Genomic DNA, 19,146 nt, shown 5'->3' with positions numbered 1-19,146 from the left:
GTAGTAGTAGTAGTAGTAGTAGTAGTAGTAGTGGGGAATTGGGTTTCAGCGTCACGTTCAAAATTATATTACACTTATTACACTTAAATATCGACGCGTGTGTCTGTGTGTGTGTGTGTGTGTGTCTCTCTCTCTCTCTCTCTCTCTCTCTCTCTCTCTCTCTCTCTCATATTTGAAATGGGGTTATTGCACTTATATACGTGTGTGTGATTGTGTGTGTGTGATTGTGTGTGTGTGATTGTGTGTGTCTGCTTGTACTAGTCCGGACTAATGCCGATTTTATAGTGCTAGCCCACTGAGATACCATGCCGCAGTTTAACATGAATGCCCCACTCAGACACAGTATACTGACTCCGAGCCGACCTTGTTTTAGCCCCTTAATGCCGAACGCAGGCAGGGTAACAACAAGTACCACATTTTAACGTCTTTTGGAATGACGCGGACGGGGATCGAACACCGGACCTTTCGGTCTCTGGGCAGAGGCTTTACCACTAGACCACGGAGGCGGTCCCCTTATAGAATAAGTGTTAATTGCAGCGTTTTAACGTCAATGATTGTTAATGTGGATCTAGTCGTTCTCGACAGCACAAAGCTTCTCTCTTACAGCGTGTCACCATAGTTGGATATTAGCGTTGGATAATACCACTATTATGATTATTATATGAGGTTCTCGGTTTGTCGTCACCATATATGTGTTCGCAGTTTTCATATCACGCAGGTGGACATCAAAGGCCTGCGTTATCTTGAGAGTGTCTCCGGAGATGCAACTGACAACACCAAAAATAGCTGATCCCAAGCGGCTTTAAATCTAGCTAGGATTTGTTCTCTGTCAATGTGAGTACGACACACACAATCGCTTCTTGTGGTTTCGTGTCTTGAGTGAGTGAGTATGGTTTTACGCCGCTTTTGGCAATATCCCAGCAATATCACGGCGGGGGACACCAGAAATGGGCTTCACACTTTATACCCATGTCGGGAATCGAACCCGGGTCTTCGGCGTGACGAGCGAACGCTTTAACCACTAGGCTACCCGACCGCCCCTCGTGTCTTGAGAAGCTGGTCTGGGTTGCTGCGTGTAGATGAAGCTTGTTCCATCATGTAGGCGATGGTGTTGGTGGCGTCGTGAGTGGTCACCTCTGCCGTGATTGTGGGGATGTAGATCCGGCGTCACTATGGTTAACGTCAGTGGTAAGGCCATCGTTACAAGAAAGTGTCACCCTGCTTGAATATTCCCACCTGACTGTGGTGTATCGTGTGTAGCGCTTGGTGTACATGTACCCTGAAAAGTTAAGCTTCATATCACTGAAATTGTTTTTTGATAAATTATATGATTCTAACTAAAACCATAGATGCTGTTGTTGCTTGAAGTGTTCAAGAGGTTGCCTTCTGCCTTAGCAATGTCGGCTGACCTGTCCCTCTTTGAGACTCATGTAGGGTAAACATTCAGTTTTTTTATTGATAAGATTTCTATTTTCGTATTGACATAATTTCAATTTTGACTTTTAGAAGTTGATAGAATTTCTTTGGCTACTCTGTTTATATACGTTCGAGGAGCTGACCACCTCTCAGAAATATAGTTAGCTTTGCCTTAGCTATTGCATATCTTAAGGCAGGGGGAGATCTACGACGGACAGTGGACCTAACTGTACTTCTTGTATTGATCGAGTCCGACAGCATCATTCCAGTATACATTGACTGCAAGACATGCATATTTTGTCATAGTGCTTTGGTGACCGATTCTGAGGCGTGAGATGGCTATTTCAACTTTCTTTCATTTGAGTATGAGTATGGCTTTTGGTGGATGTTGGGTTGAACTTTGTATAGCCATCTGCCGATCTTACTTGCGTCCCGTTGGGCTTGCCATGTTGGGGCAATGGAGGCTTTGGATTGGCTTTTCATAACTAGATCTCTGAAGAGAGTAGGCTGTATATCCGCTTTCGCCAGTGTTTTTGCTTTTTCATGTCCGTGAATATCTATGTCAGACGGGATTCGTCAGAGCTCCACCTGTTTCCACCGGTCTATTGGTATAGAATATTATTGACAGAGTTTTTGCCGCTGATCAGTCATTATGGCCTGCTCAAAGTAATGTATTCTCCAAATCAGGAACTATATATTTCCCGTGTCCCCTATTTAATTCATATCCAATTGCCTCATGAAGTATTTTAAATTGTTAGAAAAACCTCCTTCATCACACGACCACACTGAAGTGTTAAAAAAAACACACAAAAATACCAATGGCATTGAAGTTATTGTTCCCACTCTCTTAAACAACCTAACTAACTTTATAAATAATTTGGTATGGGGTATTGTCCGGTGGGGTATTGTCCGTTGGAGTATTGTACCAATTCAATTTCAATTTCTCTATTAACTCAAACCACCGGCCAGTGGTATATGAGCAACATAATGGCATACATATATGCAAAAATACAAGGTGGTAATGGCAACAGTGGTTTACTCTAGTGCAGAAAGTAATATTTTTACAAATTTAGACAGTTTTTAAGATTGTAAGTTCTCATATTTGACATCAAATGCTTAAAGGAAATAATGTTTGACCAGTCTGTTATCAATTAATGTATTTCTTTGCTGGTCAAAATATTCACATCTAATGAGGTAGTGGAACTCGTCGGCTATGGCAGGGGAGGAAGAAAGTTTACATGTGCGATATTCGCGTGGGATGCCCTCCCAGCGGCCAGTCTCAATCGGTAAATTATTATTTAGGGTTCTTAATTTTAAAATTGGAGTAATGATTTCTGGTGATAAGAGAAGATATTGTTGTGATATACCCATGTACCCGGGTCGTGTCCGGAGCCCCCCTATAACATGTAACATATTCAACTTCTTGTAGCCCTGTCGTGGCATTGAAGTAATTGTTCCCACTCTCTTAAACAACCTAACTAACTTAATAAATAATTTGGTGTGGGGTATTGTCCGCTGGGGTATTGTCCGGTGGAGTATAGTACCCATGTACCCAGGTCGTGTCCGGAGCCACCCTAAAACATGTAACATATTCAACGTCTTGTAGCCCTGTCATGGCATGATGTGATTGTGAGAGGTTTAATGTTTCTAAAATTGGGTGTACACATCTCGCATCTGAGAGTAATATAGAACAATGGCAAAAATATCCTAATACCCATCTCACAGGTATATGAAACCTGTCAACAAGGGACAGTACAACAATGAGTATAGTATTACAGAATGTTGTCTATATTTTTTCAACTGTAAACTACTATATTGAAAGTGGAGTGTTACTATGACACCTGAATTATATATATATATATATATATATATATATATATATATATACACACACACACACACATATATATACACACACATATATATACACACACATATATATACATATATATATATATATATATATATATATATATATATATATATATATATCACGTCTGATCAGGCCATACTGACTGTTCAGCGGCAAAAACTCTCTCTCTCTCTCTCTCTCTCTCTCTCTCTCTCTCTCTCTCTCTCTCTCTCTCTCTCTCTCTCTATATATATATATATATATATATATATATATATATATATATATATCCGTTGTCATAGTCACCAGCGACACCATGGTTTTCAGTGATAAGTGAGCACATATATATTAATAGACAGGACTTTTGTCTTTTCTGGTCATATAATCTGTTTATCTTATCGAATGAACTGACAGTTGACACGTTCACTCATGGCTAGCCACTCATTAAAATAGTAACTTGGTAAGGTCACTCGCGATCGATGCGATAAACGACACGTGAAGATCCGGGGTAGAATAGGCCTTCAGCAACCCATGCTGGTACAGACTCCATTATTAACGGACCGACGTAAAAGGCGACTCACGGGATCGGGTGGTCAGGCTCGCTGACTTGGTTGATGCATGTCATCGTATCCCAATTGCGTGGATCGATGCTCATGATGTCAATCACTGGATTGTCTGGTCCAGACTCGATTATTTACAGACCGCCGTCATATAGCTGGAATATTGCTGAGTGCGGCGTTAAACAACAAACCAACCAACAACCAGTTATCAGATGTGTTGAAATGAGTGAGTATTAATTTATTTAAAATCTTGTATGTTTTGTACTTAAAAGTACACTAAATGGAATCGGTGGTGCAACGAGGTGGCGAAACGGCTTATATATCCGAGGCTTCGGGGAGGTTTTTGTGTGTTATATTTGAATATGCTGTCGTAGGAATGGATGTTTAGGGTTGTGTTTTTTTCGGTTGGAAAGTTTTTTAAAGATTAGTCACACCGAAAATGTCCCGGATAATGACGCCTATTGATGAGTCATGGCATCTCTGGACATTGCGACATATTGGACCTTTCATCTGAGAAAACTTTTGCATGCTTAGCATTCGTTGTGTGTAATGACTCGGTACAATAATCACGTCTACCAACTCCTAATAAAAACAAACTGACAAAGATTAATGCTTATATTACAACCCATGGATTTGGCCATTCGTCGTATTTGTGTGAATACTTAAACAATTCGCCATGCATCAGTGACTGGCCGATAGAATGAACTCACCGGACTGTGATCAAATCACACTTATATTTTACCCCCCACTCACAGACCGACATCCGCAGATAATCAGTGCGAGAACTGAACTTCAAGTTCAAAGTCCTTTCTTGTGACTTATGCTCACTGAGTCTAACACATAATTATTTGTCAGAGTTTGCGCAAAATTATATGTGTAGGTGCATAAAATATTCTAAACATTTTTGTAATAAGAGACGCAGCTTGGAAAAACTTGTGAACAGGCTGTAAACTCAATTTTAAGATAGATTCTAAATTACATTTATCAATTCTTATTTGAGGATGCTTTCTTGTTTTTGTTTTTTTTGTTTTGGTTTTTTGGTTTTTTTTATGTCAGACATCTAGTAGTACTGGGTAAATGGAGAACTGTTCCCTTTTTAACTGTGTAAACGCTAATAGAAAATGCCCCTTTTAACTCAATAATTGGCATCAGGGAGTAAACTGTCCGCAACTTCCCTCATGGCGTAGATGTGTCTTCATGCAAAGAGGACCGCCTCCGTGGTCTAGTGGTAGAGAGTCCGCCCGGAGAGCGCAAGGTCCGGGGTTCGATCCCCGGCCGCGTCATACCAAAAGACGTTAAAAGTAGTACTTGTTGTTACCTTGTCTGGCGCTCGGCATTAAGGGGATAAAACAAGGACTGGTCGGCTCGGAGTCAGTATACTGTGTCTGAGTGGGATATTCATGTTAAACTGCGGCATGGTATCTCAGTGAGCTAGCAATATAGATCGGCATCAGTCCGGACTAGTACAAGCAGCCACACAAACACAAACACGTACTTGCACGTCGCTATATAAGTGCAATAATCTTGGACGCGACGTTAAACCCAATTTCACCTCACCTCATGCAAAGAGATTATAATGGCTGTGCAGATTACGACTTTTGGGTCAAACAACGTCATTGTACAACAACCGTGGAAGGACAATCGTGCCATATTACCCCCACGTTGGTGCAGAATTCCAGAACATACACCCCACCCCTTTTTATACATACTGAACATTTTAAAGATATAACTAATAATATTTGAAATGATTTAGGTGACATTCTTTCAAGGAAAATAATTAATGTTATTTTCTTATTACCAAACGCATTTTTCTTCACGAGTTATATGGATTCATCATGCATATTGTACGCTAAGTGCATTCCCACTTTTCCAAAAGCACTATCCGCGCTTGAACGGATGAGCATATAAGGTGACGCTTGGCACTAGGAAATACGACTCTGAGCACTGAGCAAGGTGACATCAAGGTCACGCCAGACGACTTTGAGAAATGTAATTTGACCAGATTGCATTTCAAGGCTATCGTGCACACAGATGCTCTGGACCTGCACACTCATCTCAGAAACGAGCAGATTTGTTTTGTAACACAGAATTGACACTGATGCTATCGACAAAAAACACAGTATAAAAATGACTGATGGGTGAAATCGAAAAAAAACAATAACTCACGTATGTCTTTAACAAACGATACTTCATACATTGCTTTTGTTTTTATGGTCATCGCTTTATATTAACTGCCGGAAAACGAAAGTATACACACTGACTTTAAAATTCGATTTGACCAAAGGTACAGAGCTTATCAAAACGTAACTAGGCTTAAAACAACTGCAAGTTTGAGGCCCCAAAACAAACCTGTGATACTCGTATCAAATACAACACTACAGAATAAACATTTCTTTTTGTTTTGTGTGTGTGTTTTAATTATTTTAGCCACCATCAAACATGGGTGTATACTTTCTTTTGCATGGCAGTTTATTGAAGTAAATATACCATACTCGTTAAGATTGATAAGGAAGTTATTGTTTCTACACACAATAACATTGATTCAAACATTTATTTATTTTAATTTTAAACCCCATCCTATATTTGATAACGTTTATATTCATCGTGAAACCATCGCACCACAACCGAGGCTGATACCAGATCACGTGACCACTAGCGGGACGCACTCGGCGTCACTCCTGCCACTTTTACAGAACTTGGCGAACTGTGACCGGCAGACCCCAGCAAGAACACTGAAGGGGAAACTGAAAAGATTTTGTTCAGATTATGACAACAAAAAGCCTTTCAATAATTTCAGAATATATGGCTACACTCTTATCATATTAGCAAGATAAGGATTATATACTCTTCAGCCTGGATAAAAAGGCCAAAAACCTAAAGAAAGGCTTAAAATGTACGCTCTGGTTGGTATTCAATTACATATGAGTATGTATGGAAAAAATTGTTGAATAAGGTCACAATATTAATTATAGAGCAACCAACCTCTTTATCGGCCATTTCGGGTACATATTTCAGTGTCAGGTACGTTTCAGACAATTATATATTTAAGGTAAAGATTTTTTTTTTAAAAACATAAGGATACCGGGACATGTTGGTCTACAATACTTAGACTGACACTTAGTCCCAGAAATAAAGTTATCTTATTTAAAAATATATATCTACAAAATAAAAATAATAAAATCCAAATGGAGCCCAGAACAATCCTTAATTTCTGGGACTATCCAAATCTGCAGCCCTGAAGATTTGGACAAACCCTAGAACTGAGGCCATCTAGACTTGCCAAATCATTCTAGACTTGAGTTTGACACCTTTTTATTTTTTCTCTACGGTCTAGGAGACAGACTGCACAATACACACTGCAGGTCTTAAACCCCGGCTTAAATGAGAATCCGATTGTTATAATGTGCTGTCTTGCTGATTTCATGTGATCTACCTATCCCGAAAGTTCAGATCGCACATACTTTTAACCACTTGTTCGCCTGGCGCAATGTTCGGTTATTTTACAAGCAGCTGAAATGTAGCCGAGATATTGGAGACTGGCGTATAACACCATTCGCTCACGCCTTGTAGTACATGGTTTTACTAAACGCTCAGTAGTCTGGGTTCGATTCCAAACATAAATACTTGGTGTGATAGCTAGCCTTGTAAATCCAGCATCCAGTGTTAATTCATGTAACAATATAGGTCCCCCGCACCCTGTGTTTTGATCAGCGGTCAGACGCGGTGGCTTGGTTGACTGTGTGTCATCGTATCGACAACGATGGGCGTTGCTCATAATGTCCATCACCGGTTTGTCTGGTGCACACTTGATTCAGCAACTCACCGTAATACCACTGGAATATTGCTGAGGGTGACGTCAAACAACAAATGACTCCTGCTTCAAAATCAATGTGTACTTATTATCCAAACTCTGTATGCAGAGTTAGGTCCCTTAGGCGTGCCAGGACCCTATGCACTGGGGCCTGATTCTCGCCCTGAGTTTAGGTTTGGCAGAACCATACCCGTGGGTTGCACTAAAAGTCGTAAAGGTCGCTACAATGTTTGCATCGACCGTGTTTGGTGCCACTGACAATATGCCGGGTTCTTATCATGATGATGTGAAGACCATTTCTGGTGTCCCCCGCCGTGATATTGTTGGAATATTGCTAAAAGCAGCGTAAAATCAAACTCACTCACTCACTCACACTCTTATCTTTTCGATGCAAACTTTTGTGTCTCCTTTCTAATTTGTGTGACGGTTTCTATTTAAAGTGTGTACCCGTAACATATTTCATTATTTGGTAGCTCTCTGCTGGTTTTCTTCGGTAGGCCTGCAGTATATCATTTCAATATAACCTCTGCGGTACAGTTGTTTTATTTTTAGCCAGAACTGCTTCTGAAATGTCAAACTGAATGGAAAGGCATGTTCCTCAACTTTGGTAACCAATGTTACAAAAATGAATTTGAATGCTTATCAAGATTGTAGTCATGTTTCTGTAGAATCTAAGGCTTGAGTGAGTGAGTGAGTTAGTTGGGTTTAACGCCGCTTTTAACAGTATTCCAGTTATATCACGGCGTGTCAGCTTAATGTGGGAGGAAAGCCCTAAGTGATGCAGGTGTCAGACGTTTACCACTTCGGTGGAACCCACGAGCACGGGTATGGTGCTGACAAACCTAGAAACATAATCGGGGCGAACCGGGATTCGAACCCACGATCATAGGTTTCTGGCGTGCCCAAAGGACGCAACTCTGCACAGCGAATCGCGGCGCCTTAGACGACTGGGCCACCCGTGCCCCCTAAGGCTTGAGAGCCAGTGATGTCAAATTGATTGGTCTTTGATGTCACAGTGAGCGATGCCCTAGCTGAATCGACGCGGCGTGTTAGTGTGGTCAGGTCTGGAACAGACACATCAGTGATCGATAGTGTGACCATCGATCTACGCGATCGGGGTACGACGTCAGTTTCGATGACAGGTCACAACAGACTATGGCCACCCACCTGTATGGATGGTGCGTTATGCGAGAGCTTAAGAGGTGGTGAGATGAAATGTGGTTTGAGGTCCCATTTAAGATGATTGCACTTATATAGCGACATGCGTGCGTGTGCGTGTGCGTGTGCGTGTGCGTGTGTGTGTGTGTGTGTGTGTGCTAGTTCTGGGCCCGACAAAAGCCGGTTTATAGTGCTAGCCAACTGTGATACCACGCCGCAGTTTAACATGGATACCCCACTCAGACACAGTATGCCGACTCGACAGTATACTTCATACCTATCAGCCGGTATGCGGCTGTGTGAATATAAATTGATTACCATGCTCTAGTGCAGAAAACAACATGTCAATGTTAGGCGATCTTAAATATATATTTAATATAGGCACTATCTATATTTCTACTACCTTGACATATGTATGCATATAATATCATTGAAAAATATAGTCTACGTGATGGGGATAGAAACTAAAAAAATGCATTCTGTTGTCTGTTTGTTGTTTAACGCCGCACTCAGCAATATTCCAGCTATATGACGGTGGTCTGTAAATAATTGAGTCTGGACCAGACAATCCAGTGATTGACACCATGAGCATCGATCCACGCAATTGGGATATGATGACATTCATCAACCAAGTCAGCAAGCCTGACTACCCGATCCCTTTAGTCGTCTCTTACGACAAGCATAGTCGCCTTAACGGCAGCATGGGTTGCTGAAGACCTGTTCTACCCGAATCTTCACGGGTAAACTAATGCATTCGATCGCCTCACCTAAAATAAAACTTGTTTGAATCCCATGTCGTTTATTTGCCTTCCGTCATGATTGCAAACTAAAAACATATGCATAAAATATTAATCACTCACTAATACAGATACTGTTGAAATTTCAACCATCTGCGTTATTTAATGTTACAAATTTCTGCTCCTAAAAGTGCATGCTCGCATCCAGCTGTGCCCACAACTGAAATATAAACCGCTCATGTTTGTCACCTTGAATCGCAAATGTTGCAGAGGGTGGTATTTCCCTTACATTTGCATATGAAGAGCGGGGTACATCCCGACCGTGAGAATTCGGGGATACCGTCGCTGACTCTCACTCAACTGCAAACACAACCACCCGCATACCTCTCTCCAATACAATGGCGCTCGTAATTTCGCCGGGAGGGGGCGCTGATGCGGGTCAGCGAGGTCGGGAGAGCAGACGACCATTTACCTCGCACTTGTGCACTGAAGTGTATGAGGCCGTTCGTCATAATGGCATGATAATTGTACGAAGCGAAAATAAAGGTAACTTTGTGTGAAGTTTGTCCTCCAATAAAGGCAACACATGTCCTCGCAGTTCGTTGTAGGTGAAAACGTTGATGAGTCACTTCGTACGATGCTTTCAGAATCACATGATTGTAAATAACACACTTTAAAAACATTCCATGTGAATAATATAGTGGAACGTCATGGTGGGTGAGTTTGATTCAATTCCCAACAATTTATTACATACCAGCGATGTTCATCGCATGAAATATTTTACCTTCACAAAATATTTTGTTCATACTCGGAGATGGCCGAGTGCTCTGGAGTTATTAATCTCAATAGTATGACATTTATTATTATGTAGTTAGTGTGTTGGAAATGGCATGAACAACTATTAGTAAAGTGCTGCGTACTTAATTATATATTTGAGATCGACCTTCCGCGAGGAATGTCTGTTAGATCGGCCCTGACATTAGCAGAATCTAGTGTCCTCAGCGTGCAGCCAAATCACCAGTTGTGAATAGATAAAGGACATTGAGCACAGTCAGCTATATCGCCCATGTCAAGCGGTCGATAAGTAAAAATCCTGGTATGTTGGTGTAACATGCAACATGCATCATTTGCATGCATTTACTATAAATGTGGATGGTAGTTGGGGAGATACTGAGTTCAGTCTTAGACTACTTCGATGTCAGTTTTCTCATGGAACAAGTTTTGTTTGTTGGTTGTTGTTAAACGCCGTACTCAACTATATTCCAGCTACATGACGGCGGTCTGTAAATAATCAAGTCTGGACCAGACAATCCACTGATTGATATCATGAGCATCGATCTACGCAAAGGGGTTACGATGACATGCATTAACCAAGTCAGTATACTGTGTGTGAGTTGGGTATCCATGTTGAAATTGCGGCATGGTATATCGGTCGACAGGATTTATAAAACCGGCAATAATCAGAGTGAGTGAGTGAGTGATTTGGGTTTAACGCCGCTTTTAACAGTATTCCAGTTATATCACGGCGTGTCAGCTTAAAGTGAGAGGAAAGCCCGAAGTGATGCAGGTCTCAGACGTTTACCACTTCGGTGAAAGCCACGAGCACGGGTATCGTGCTGACAAACCTAGAAACATAATCTGGGCGAACCGGGATTCGAACCCTCAATCATAGGTTTCTGGCGTGCCCAAGGGACGCAATTCTGCACAGCGAATCGTGGCGCCTTAGACGACTGGGCCACCCGTGCCCCCGGCATTAATCAGAACTAATACAAGCAGACACACACGCACACACACACGTACATGCCTGTTGCTGTAGAAGTGCAATAATTTTGAACGTGACGTTATACACGATTTAACTTCACTTCACCCTGTTAATGTTGGTTCGTTGTTTTAACAAATACTGTGTGGTGTGGAATGCATGTCCCAACCTACTAGAGTCCAAGCAGAAAATGACGTGTTCCACTGCACAGCTGTAACACTGGAGCCAATGCCAGACAAACCAGTGGTTGGTAGCATGACATCATCCACGACCAGTCCAGCAGGTCATACAGTGCAACAATGTACAATAAGCCTCGTTTACCGGGCATATCCCAGAATCATACCGGGCATATCCCAGAATCATACCGGGCATATCCTGAATCCTGACATGACAGTGAGTAGAATGGAACGCAGGATTGGAATGGAATGCAAGTTCTTTTTAATTCAATTTTCAGGCACCTGACACGCAAACTTCGAGTAGCGTGGCTGTATGATCATGTTTGTGTTCCCTTCGTGTACGTCCCAGTGCAACAGTTACACCTATTTTAGGGCCCCATGAAGATTCCGGGGTAGAATAGGTCTTCAGCAACCCATATTTGCCGTAAAAGGCGACTATGCTTGTCGTAAAAGGCGACTAACGGGATCGGGTGGTCAGGCAAGCTGATACATGTCATCGATCCCAATTGCGTGGATCGATGCTCATGATGTCAATCACTGGATTGTCTGGTCCAGACTCGATCATTTTACAGACCGCCGTCATATAGCTGGAATATTGCTGTGTGCGGCGTTAAACAACAAACAAACAAAACACCTGTTTTAGGCCAGACATTAACGCCGAGATTATTCTGAAATATTTAAAGCCGTATTTATTTTGACCGATGGTTGATCAAATTATGGCACAGCAGCGGAACCCTTTACTGTCGTGATTAACGCTTACAATACTGAATGTATGCCTCGATTTACGATGTATATCGTTTGTCGTGTTAATTTCGACGAACGCAGCCTCGTGACATTAATGTCTGGCAAAGGAATTAGCAATGCGCATTAGAAAGAAATAAACCACATGAGTATCGCTTACCACGGTCATGTTAAGCACGGCTGCCGAGACATGGCCATATGCCCAGATGCCATTGACATGCCCTAAAGAAAGAGTCACAATCAAATCATCCGATGAATAGCGTTATAGCGAAGGGAATTAATATACAGCGATATTAACATTAGCAATGGCAATGACACCGACAAGCTGATTGGCTAAGTGCATTTGCGTGTGAGGGCTATCCATGTGATATTGAACGTGACTGCTATATGTCGTGAATCGTTTTGGAATATTTTCCGATATCACTGCATGAATATTATATATTTACGATGCCTTCGTTTTCAATTCTTTTTGTTATAATCTTTTAACAAAAACAGATCTCATATAAAATTCCGAGCGAAAGAAGTGTACACTTGAAAATTGGATTTGGTCTGAAAATTACAAACGTTATCAAAACGTTACTAGGCTGACCTGCTGTGAGATACTTATTGATATTGTGCACATACTGCATGTCAAGGGCGGATCCAGCATATTTAAAAGGGAGGGGTCCAAAATATCAAAATCCTCTCACAGATTATGTTACTGTCTACAACATACTACATTTGGTTTTCAAAAGGTGATCCGCCTGTGCATGTTATATCGCCTGTGGTAGTCGTATCAAATACATCACCATCGAAGGGTTTTGTTTCATCAACATAGGTGTACAGTTTCTTTTACCCAGCAATTCATACGTTGTTTCAGAATATGTTTGATCGTACATCGGGACCACAATGTAATTGCCATCTGGTGATATATTATTCTGTTTCCGTGTCTTACTGAGCCAGCTGGCACACATGTTCGTGACGATATCACAATTATGAAATATTGATTCAATAAATATGATATATTTTGTCCAGAACAAATGAAACAAAGAGACTCGTGTAAAGGTTTATACATAAACTGACGGCCAAAATTCACTGTATTTTGAAAGCCACAAAAGATAGATGCAGGAAGTAAAATGTATTGAAAATATCAAATCTCAACGAAATCAGGATTTTAAATGACAGTCATACAGCATCCGATATTGGTATGACACTTGCCAATATTGAGTTCCGGTAACAAAAATAAACTTTCGTAATGGACAAAGGGCAGAGACATCTAAAATTGCTCAAGTTCAATGACACGTTACATTAATAGCAGACCCTGAAACAAATATATCTAATACAGCCCATGCAGTTCTATACTATTTAGCAAGTCTAGATTACTGCTGTATCAGGCCTATCAGACTAGATGTTAGCCTGGACTACCCTCTGCCAGTCACGCCGCTGCCAACGCCGTACATCTTAATCTCTGACGACAATGTTGCGCTGTCAATAACTATCCCCGGTAAAGCCTGTAAGCCCCAAATCCTTGAGCCCCAAGTCTGTCCGCTCTGTCGACTAATCATTCCGGAGATTCCGGAGATGCAAAGTACGCAAGTACCGGTTTTCATTGGGAGTAGTTACCCTGGATCTACCTGCTCTTTTCCTGTCTGTTTTAACGATCCCCTGCTGCTCTGTTAAAGGGTTTTCTCCGTAGGGCTACCCGGGACAGAATTGAGTCCCATTTTACAGTATCTGTCTCACAGTCCCTGAACCATATTATTTCTCTTCCGTCCAGCCCTTTCCGTAATGCAAAGGGCCTAAATGAAACAAGTCTAAATCTCCCGTCTCACTCGGGCTACTTTTCAATTTAAATGGAGCTATTTGTTTCTGTAAAAAAAAAAATATATTCAGAGACTTAGCGTTAGTCTGGGTATGAGAGTTACGATCAGCTTAGCGCTTAGATTGCTAGGTGAAGCGGGACCCTTGTCACCAGTACCGATCAGTACCCATACGTGCCGTAAGAGCAAACTAATAGGAAGATCGGGCTGGTACAGTGTGAGACCTGGCTGAGTTAGCGCCATCAACTGCGTTGATGGTTGTTTGAACTATCAATTACTAGTTTGCCTGGCCAAGACACGATTTACAGGTTGCCTCTTTATTTATTTATTTATTTATTTATTTATTTATTTATCTGTAAAGGAATAATCCTGAGAATGCGTTGATTCTCTCCGGTGAATCCGTAACAGACCATGAATTTCGGATTCGAGCTCATGACCTGCGAATCCTGTCACAGCTAAGGGACGCAACTCTACACAACGTTTCACGGCACCTTAAGCCACCATTTAACAATGCTGACAGTGTTAGCTATATGCCTATACCTCGTCCAGTTACACCGATATTGTGAGTAAAGTTTTCTTAACGTCGCTGTTAAAAAAAATGAAAGCTATTTATTACATGAACTCAAATCAAGATCATGCAAGCCAGTGGTCGATAGCATGAACAACAAGCCACGCTGTGAAGTACGATTACATGCAGTCTGTTAGTCATACATCAACCACCTGTTATAGTCAACTATATCAAGCATGGGGCACTGGGGCGTACTCTGCCCCGCTACACCCACTTATTTTACGGAGCGGTCTGGTAGCCTCGTGGTTAAAGCGTTCGCTCTTCACGCCGAAGACCGGGGTTCGATTCCCGACATGGGTACAATGTGTGAAGCCCATTTCTGGTGTCCCCCGCCGTGATATTGCTGGAATATTGCTAAAAACGGCGTAAAACCATACTCACTCACTCACTACTTGTTTTATCGTGATGTATCTGAGATAATTCATTCCCCGCAAATTACCTATGTGACAAGCGACACCACCGAGTACCTATCCCTGTGTCTTATTGGCAGTAAATGATGGAGGCAAATATCCTACTGCAAGGCGAGTGTCAGACGTGTTTACGTCAGCTGTTGACATGTAGACGGCGATACGACCCTAGTGCCAGGTAGCTACTCATCCCACGCACAGCCATGTCACATAAACAAAGCCACTTATCAGACCACGGGCTGGCCGGCGGTGATGTATGGCCGATATAGGGAGCGCATGAGTCTGCAGATAGTGTGTCCAGTCGGGGACTGAGTTATGATGCGAGTCGTAGGAAGCGGTTGTAATTGTTTGTATGTTAGAGTTCATACCAGGCCGTAGACAAACGTGTTAGTCTATGAAATCTTATATTACACAATACTCTTCTTGACTCTAAAATTAATAAAATACGAGGGAATATCAAAAAGTTTTGAGCCTCACACAGAAAAAGTAAAAGAATTGGATTGTTACTACTTTATTTTTCAACATAGTCCTCTCCCAACTCCACACACTTGTTCCACCTAGTTTGCCAGTCACTGATGCCCGATCGGTAGAAGTCAACATTCTGGTCCCCTAACCAACCCTCCACAGCAGCAGTTAGTTCATCGTCATCTTCAAATCTCCGGCCCCGGAGGTGTTTTTTCAGCCTGGGAAAGAGGTGGAAGTCACTGGGGGCTAGGTCTGGAGAATAGGGTGGGTGAGGGAGGAGTTCGTAGCCACATTCTTGCACAGCTGTCATTGCAACACGGCTCGTGTGGACTGGTGCGTTGTCCTGGTGAAGCAGAATCCAGCGACGGATTTTTCCACGGCGTTTCACCTTGATGGATTGGCGCACCTGCTTCAATAACTTGGCGCAATACTCCCCATTCATTGTGGTGCCATGGGGCAGGTAGTCGATGTGAATCACTCCTTTGCTGTCCAAAAGAAGATGGTCATCATAACCTTCTTGGTCGATCTGGTGGCTTTGAACTTCTTTGTCTTTGGAGAAGTGGCGTGTTTCCATTCCATCGACTCCTGTTTGCTCTCCGGATCATAATGATAAACCCAGGTTTCATCACTGGTTACAATCCTAAAATGAAAATCATCTGGGTTGGCGTTGTACCGAGTTAACAAGGCTCCACTGATGGTAATAGCTTCATGTCATCTGTAAGCATTCTCGGGACCCATCTGGCACACACTTTGGACATGTGGAGTTTGCCATGAATTATATTATGTATGGATCCATATGATAGGCCTGTTGTTTCTTCTAGCTCATGGAGAGTAATACGGCGGTTTTCCATCACTAGTTTGTGTACAGTGTCGATGTTTTCAGGGCTGGTACTGGTTGATGGCCGTCCGGACCGGGCATCATCTTCTAAGCTCTCTCTGCCACGCTGAAATTCCTTCGCCCACCGTTTGATAGTTGCAGACGATAGGGAAGACTCTCCATAAACTGCAGTCAGTCGCTCTTCCACCTGTTTGGCAGATTGAGCCTCTAGGACAAGGAACTTTATCACCGCTCTGTACTCAGATTTGTCCATTTTGCCAATTCACTAGGGGTAGGTCTCTTCCACGAAGTGTTGTGACAAAATAATTGCAGCCAGCAATATGTTTCTACATAGCATCAGTAGCTAAGACATTCATGTACATCAGGTGTAGCGCATTGTACCAACACAGGAATATTGTGTGAGGCTCAAAACCTTTTGATATCCCCACGTAATTTTCCCTATGCTGATTTCATGTGGAATGCGTGCTTTTGTATACGTTTCTAGATTATTTTTTCTTCTATAAAATAAATATATTCTACAGTCATGGTGCAGGACTAACCAGGCCGTGGTATTTGGCCATTTCCCCTACATTCCAATGTTTTAGATTTAAAACCCCCTGTGTGTTCACGGTCGCTTCATAACTCTAAGATAAACTGTCGGACAAAATGTTTCCCGGCCGCGTCATACCAAAAGACGTTAATAGATGGTACTTGATGTTACCCTGTCTGGCGCTCGGCATTAAGGGGATAAAACAAGGACTGGTCGGCTCGGAGTCAGTATACTGTGTCTGAGTGGGGTATTTATGTTAAACTACGCCATGGTATCTCAGTGGGCTAGCACCAGAAATCGGCATCATTCCGAACCAGTACAAGCAGTGCCCGGTCCGGACGGCCATCAACCAGTACCAGCCCTGAAAACATCGACACTGTACACAAACTAGTGATGGAAAACCGCCGTATTACTCTCCATGAGCTAGAAGAAACAACAGGCCTATCATATGGATCCATACATAATATAATTCATGGCAAACTCCACATGTCCAAAGTGTGTGCCAGCACAAGCAGCACACACACACACACACACACACACACGCACGCACGCACGCACGCACGCACGCACGCACGCACGCACGCACGCACGCACGCGCGCGCGCTATATATAAGTGCAATAATCTTGGACGCGACGTCAAACCCCATTTCACCTCACCTCACCTTCGTTTCATGCAATCTTTCTCCCTACTGTATCGAAATTCCACAGCTCGTCTCGGATCATGCTTGCCTTTCAGATAATGGAACGTTGCGTAATACGTTTACTACGATGTTTACTGAGTATATTTATTTATCCCTATTGACCAGTCAGAATGGCACAAGTGTTTGAAATCAAGTTATCGATAGTGAGGCTTAGAATGAGAACTGCAATCTCCAAATTTTGTCTTTTTAGGCCCTTTGGCGACAGTGAAACGGCTACGCAATTTATTACACTTGATTTTAGAATCGTAAACGCATGTCTACTCGTGGAAGACTTAGATACGCAACGTAAACGGAGAATATGTACTAAAATACTTCAACTACTCAAACCAAAATATACCCGAATACATATATACATCAGAAACACAAATTAAAAACAATATTAAAAGGAGGAATATTAATTACATTCTTAAAGTACAGTGTTTTTTCTGTGTAAAATCGTCTGGCAAATATATCCAGATTTTGATTGCATTGATGCTACTTTAATAGGCAGTCTTAAAGACAACAGCATGTTCTTATTACATATCACGTGTTTGCCTGCGATCTGCATAGAGTCTACTCATGGAACAAGTGAACCCGTTTAGGACCACCCGTGCTATCCCATTATAGGGATTTCGGGTCATATAGCTCCCTGTACTTCGATGTTGTCAAAAGAGTCGGGCCGCCAGCGTGGTCTAGTGGATAGAGCGTTAGCCAGGAGAGCGCAAGGTCGGTAGTTCGATCCCCAGCCACCTCATACCTTGGTAAAAGACGTTAAAAGATGGTACTTTTTGTTAGCTAGTCTTTCATACAGACACTGAAACAAATATATCCAATGCAAGTCTATAATAGTGGGCACGTCTAGATGACTGCATTATCTGAAAATGAAAAGAGTCTCTTGGCTCCTTTTATTATATTTTATTAAGATGATTTAACAACTGTCATTTTTCTGTAAGATATGTTCATTTCAGAGACTAGATGTTAGTCTAGATGTTAGCCTGTCTGGCGCTCGGCAGCAAGGGGATAAAACAAGGACTGATCTCAGAGTGAGGATACTGTGTCCGGCTAGCACAATAAAAATGGCATTAGACTAGAACAAACGCACGCACGCACGCACGCACGCACACAAGCGTGCATGCATGTACGTCGCCATACAAGTGCAATAATCTGGTGCGATAACTCCACTTCACCTCACCTTTCAGGCGTTACACTACACAGAAATATTCTTTGCTCACGCCAATAGTATTTGTTTACTATTGCCTGGGTGTTAAACAGTTTGCATATTAACGTTTTTAGCCATGACAAGTTGTGTTGAGACACGTAGGAGCTTTTGACAATATCCCATCCATATCACGGCGGGCAACTCCAAGAATGTGATCAATGGGATTCGAGTAAATAATAACACTAATAATAAAGTGCTTTTAAAGGCGCATTTCACTGAACGAAGAGTGAGTGAGTGAGTTGGGTTTAACGCCGCTTTTAACAGTATTACAGTTATATCACCGCGTGTCAGCTTAATGTGGGAGGAAAGCCCCAAGGGATGCAGGTTTCAGACGTTTACCACTTCGGTGAAACCCACGAGCACGGGCATGGTGCTGACAAACCTAGAAACATAATCTGGGCGAGCCGGGACTCGAACCCACAATAATAGGT

General features: G+C 42.2%; 2 protein-coding genes across 2 annotated transcripts in view; both read right to left on the bottom strand.

Annotated features, from left to right (window-relative positions):
• LOC125372458 (proline-rich protein 36-like) overlaps positions 1 to 10,046 on the bottom strand; it is a 61,578-nt gene extending 51,532 nt beyond the window's left edge. The window contains exon 1 of the mRNA XM_048382528.1: positions 9,919 to 10,046. Within this exon, the coding sequence (XP_048238485.1) occupies positions 9,919 to 10,046 (128 nt within the window). The remainder of the gene's footprint in view (positions 1 to 9,918) is intronic.
• Positions 10,047 to 16,126: 6,080 nt separating this feature from the next.
• LOC125372457 (protein GVQW3-like) lies at positions 16,127 to 16,540 on the bottom strand. Its single transcript, XM_048382525.1, has one exon. It carries the CDS (start codon positions 16,538 to 16,540, stop codon positions 16,127 to 16,129), a length of 414 nt encoding a protein of 137 aa, XP_048238482.1.
• Between the last annotated feature and the right edge of the window lie 2,606 nt (positions 16,541 to 19,146).

The sequence above is a fragment of the Haliotis rufescens genome, unplaced genomic scaffold (genome assembly GCF_023055435.1).
Source record: "Haliotis rufescens isolate VD_foot unplaced genomic scaffold, xgHalRufe1.0.p SCAF_4, whole genome shotgun sequence".
In the NCBI taxonomy this organism is placed as follows: domain Eukaryota; kingdom Metazoa; phylum Mollusca; class Gastropoda; order Lepetellida; family Haliotidae; genus Haliotis; species Haliotis rufescens.
This window is presented reverse-complemented; position numbering and strand designations above follow the sequence as displayed.

Excerpts from the sequence above, each read along its gene's own strand:
- LOC125372457 (XM_048382525.1), bottom strand. The coding sequence starts at position 16,540 with ATGGACAAATCTGAGTACAGAGCGGTGATAAAGTTCCTTGTCCTAGAG.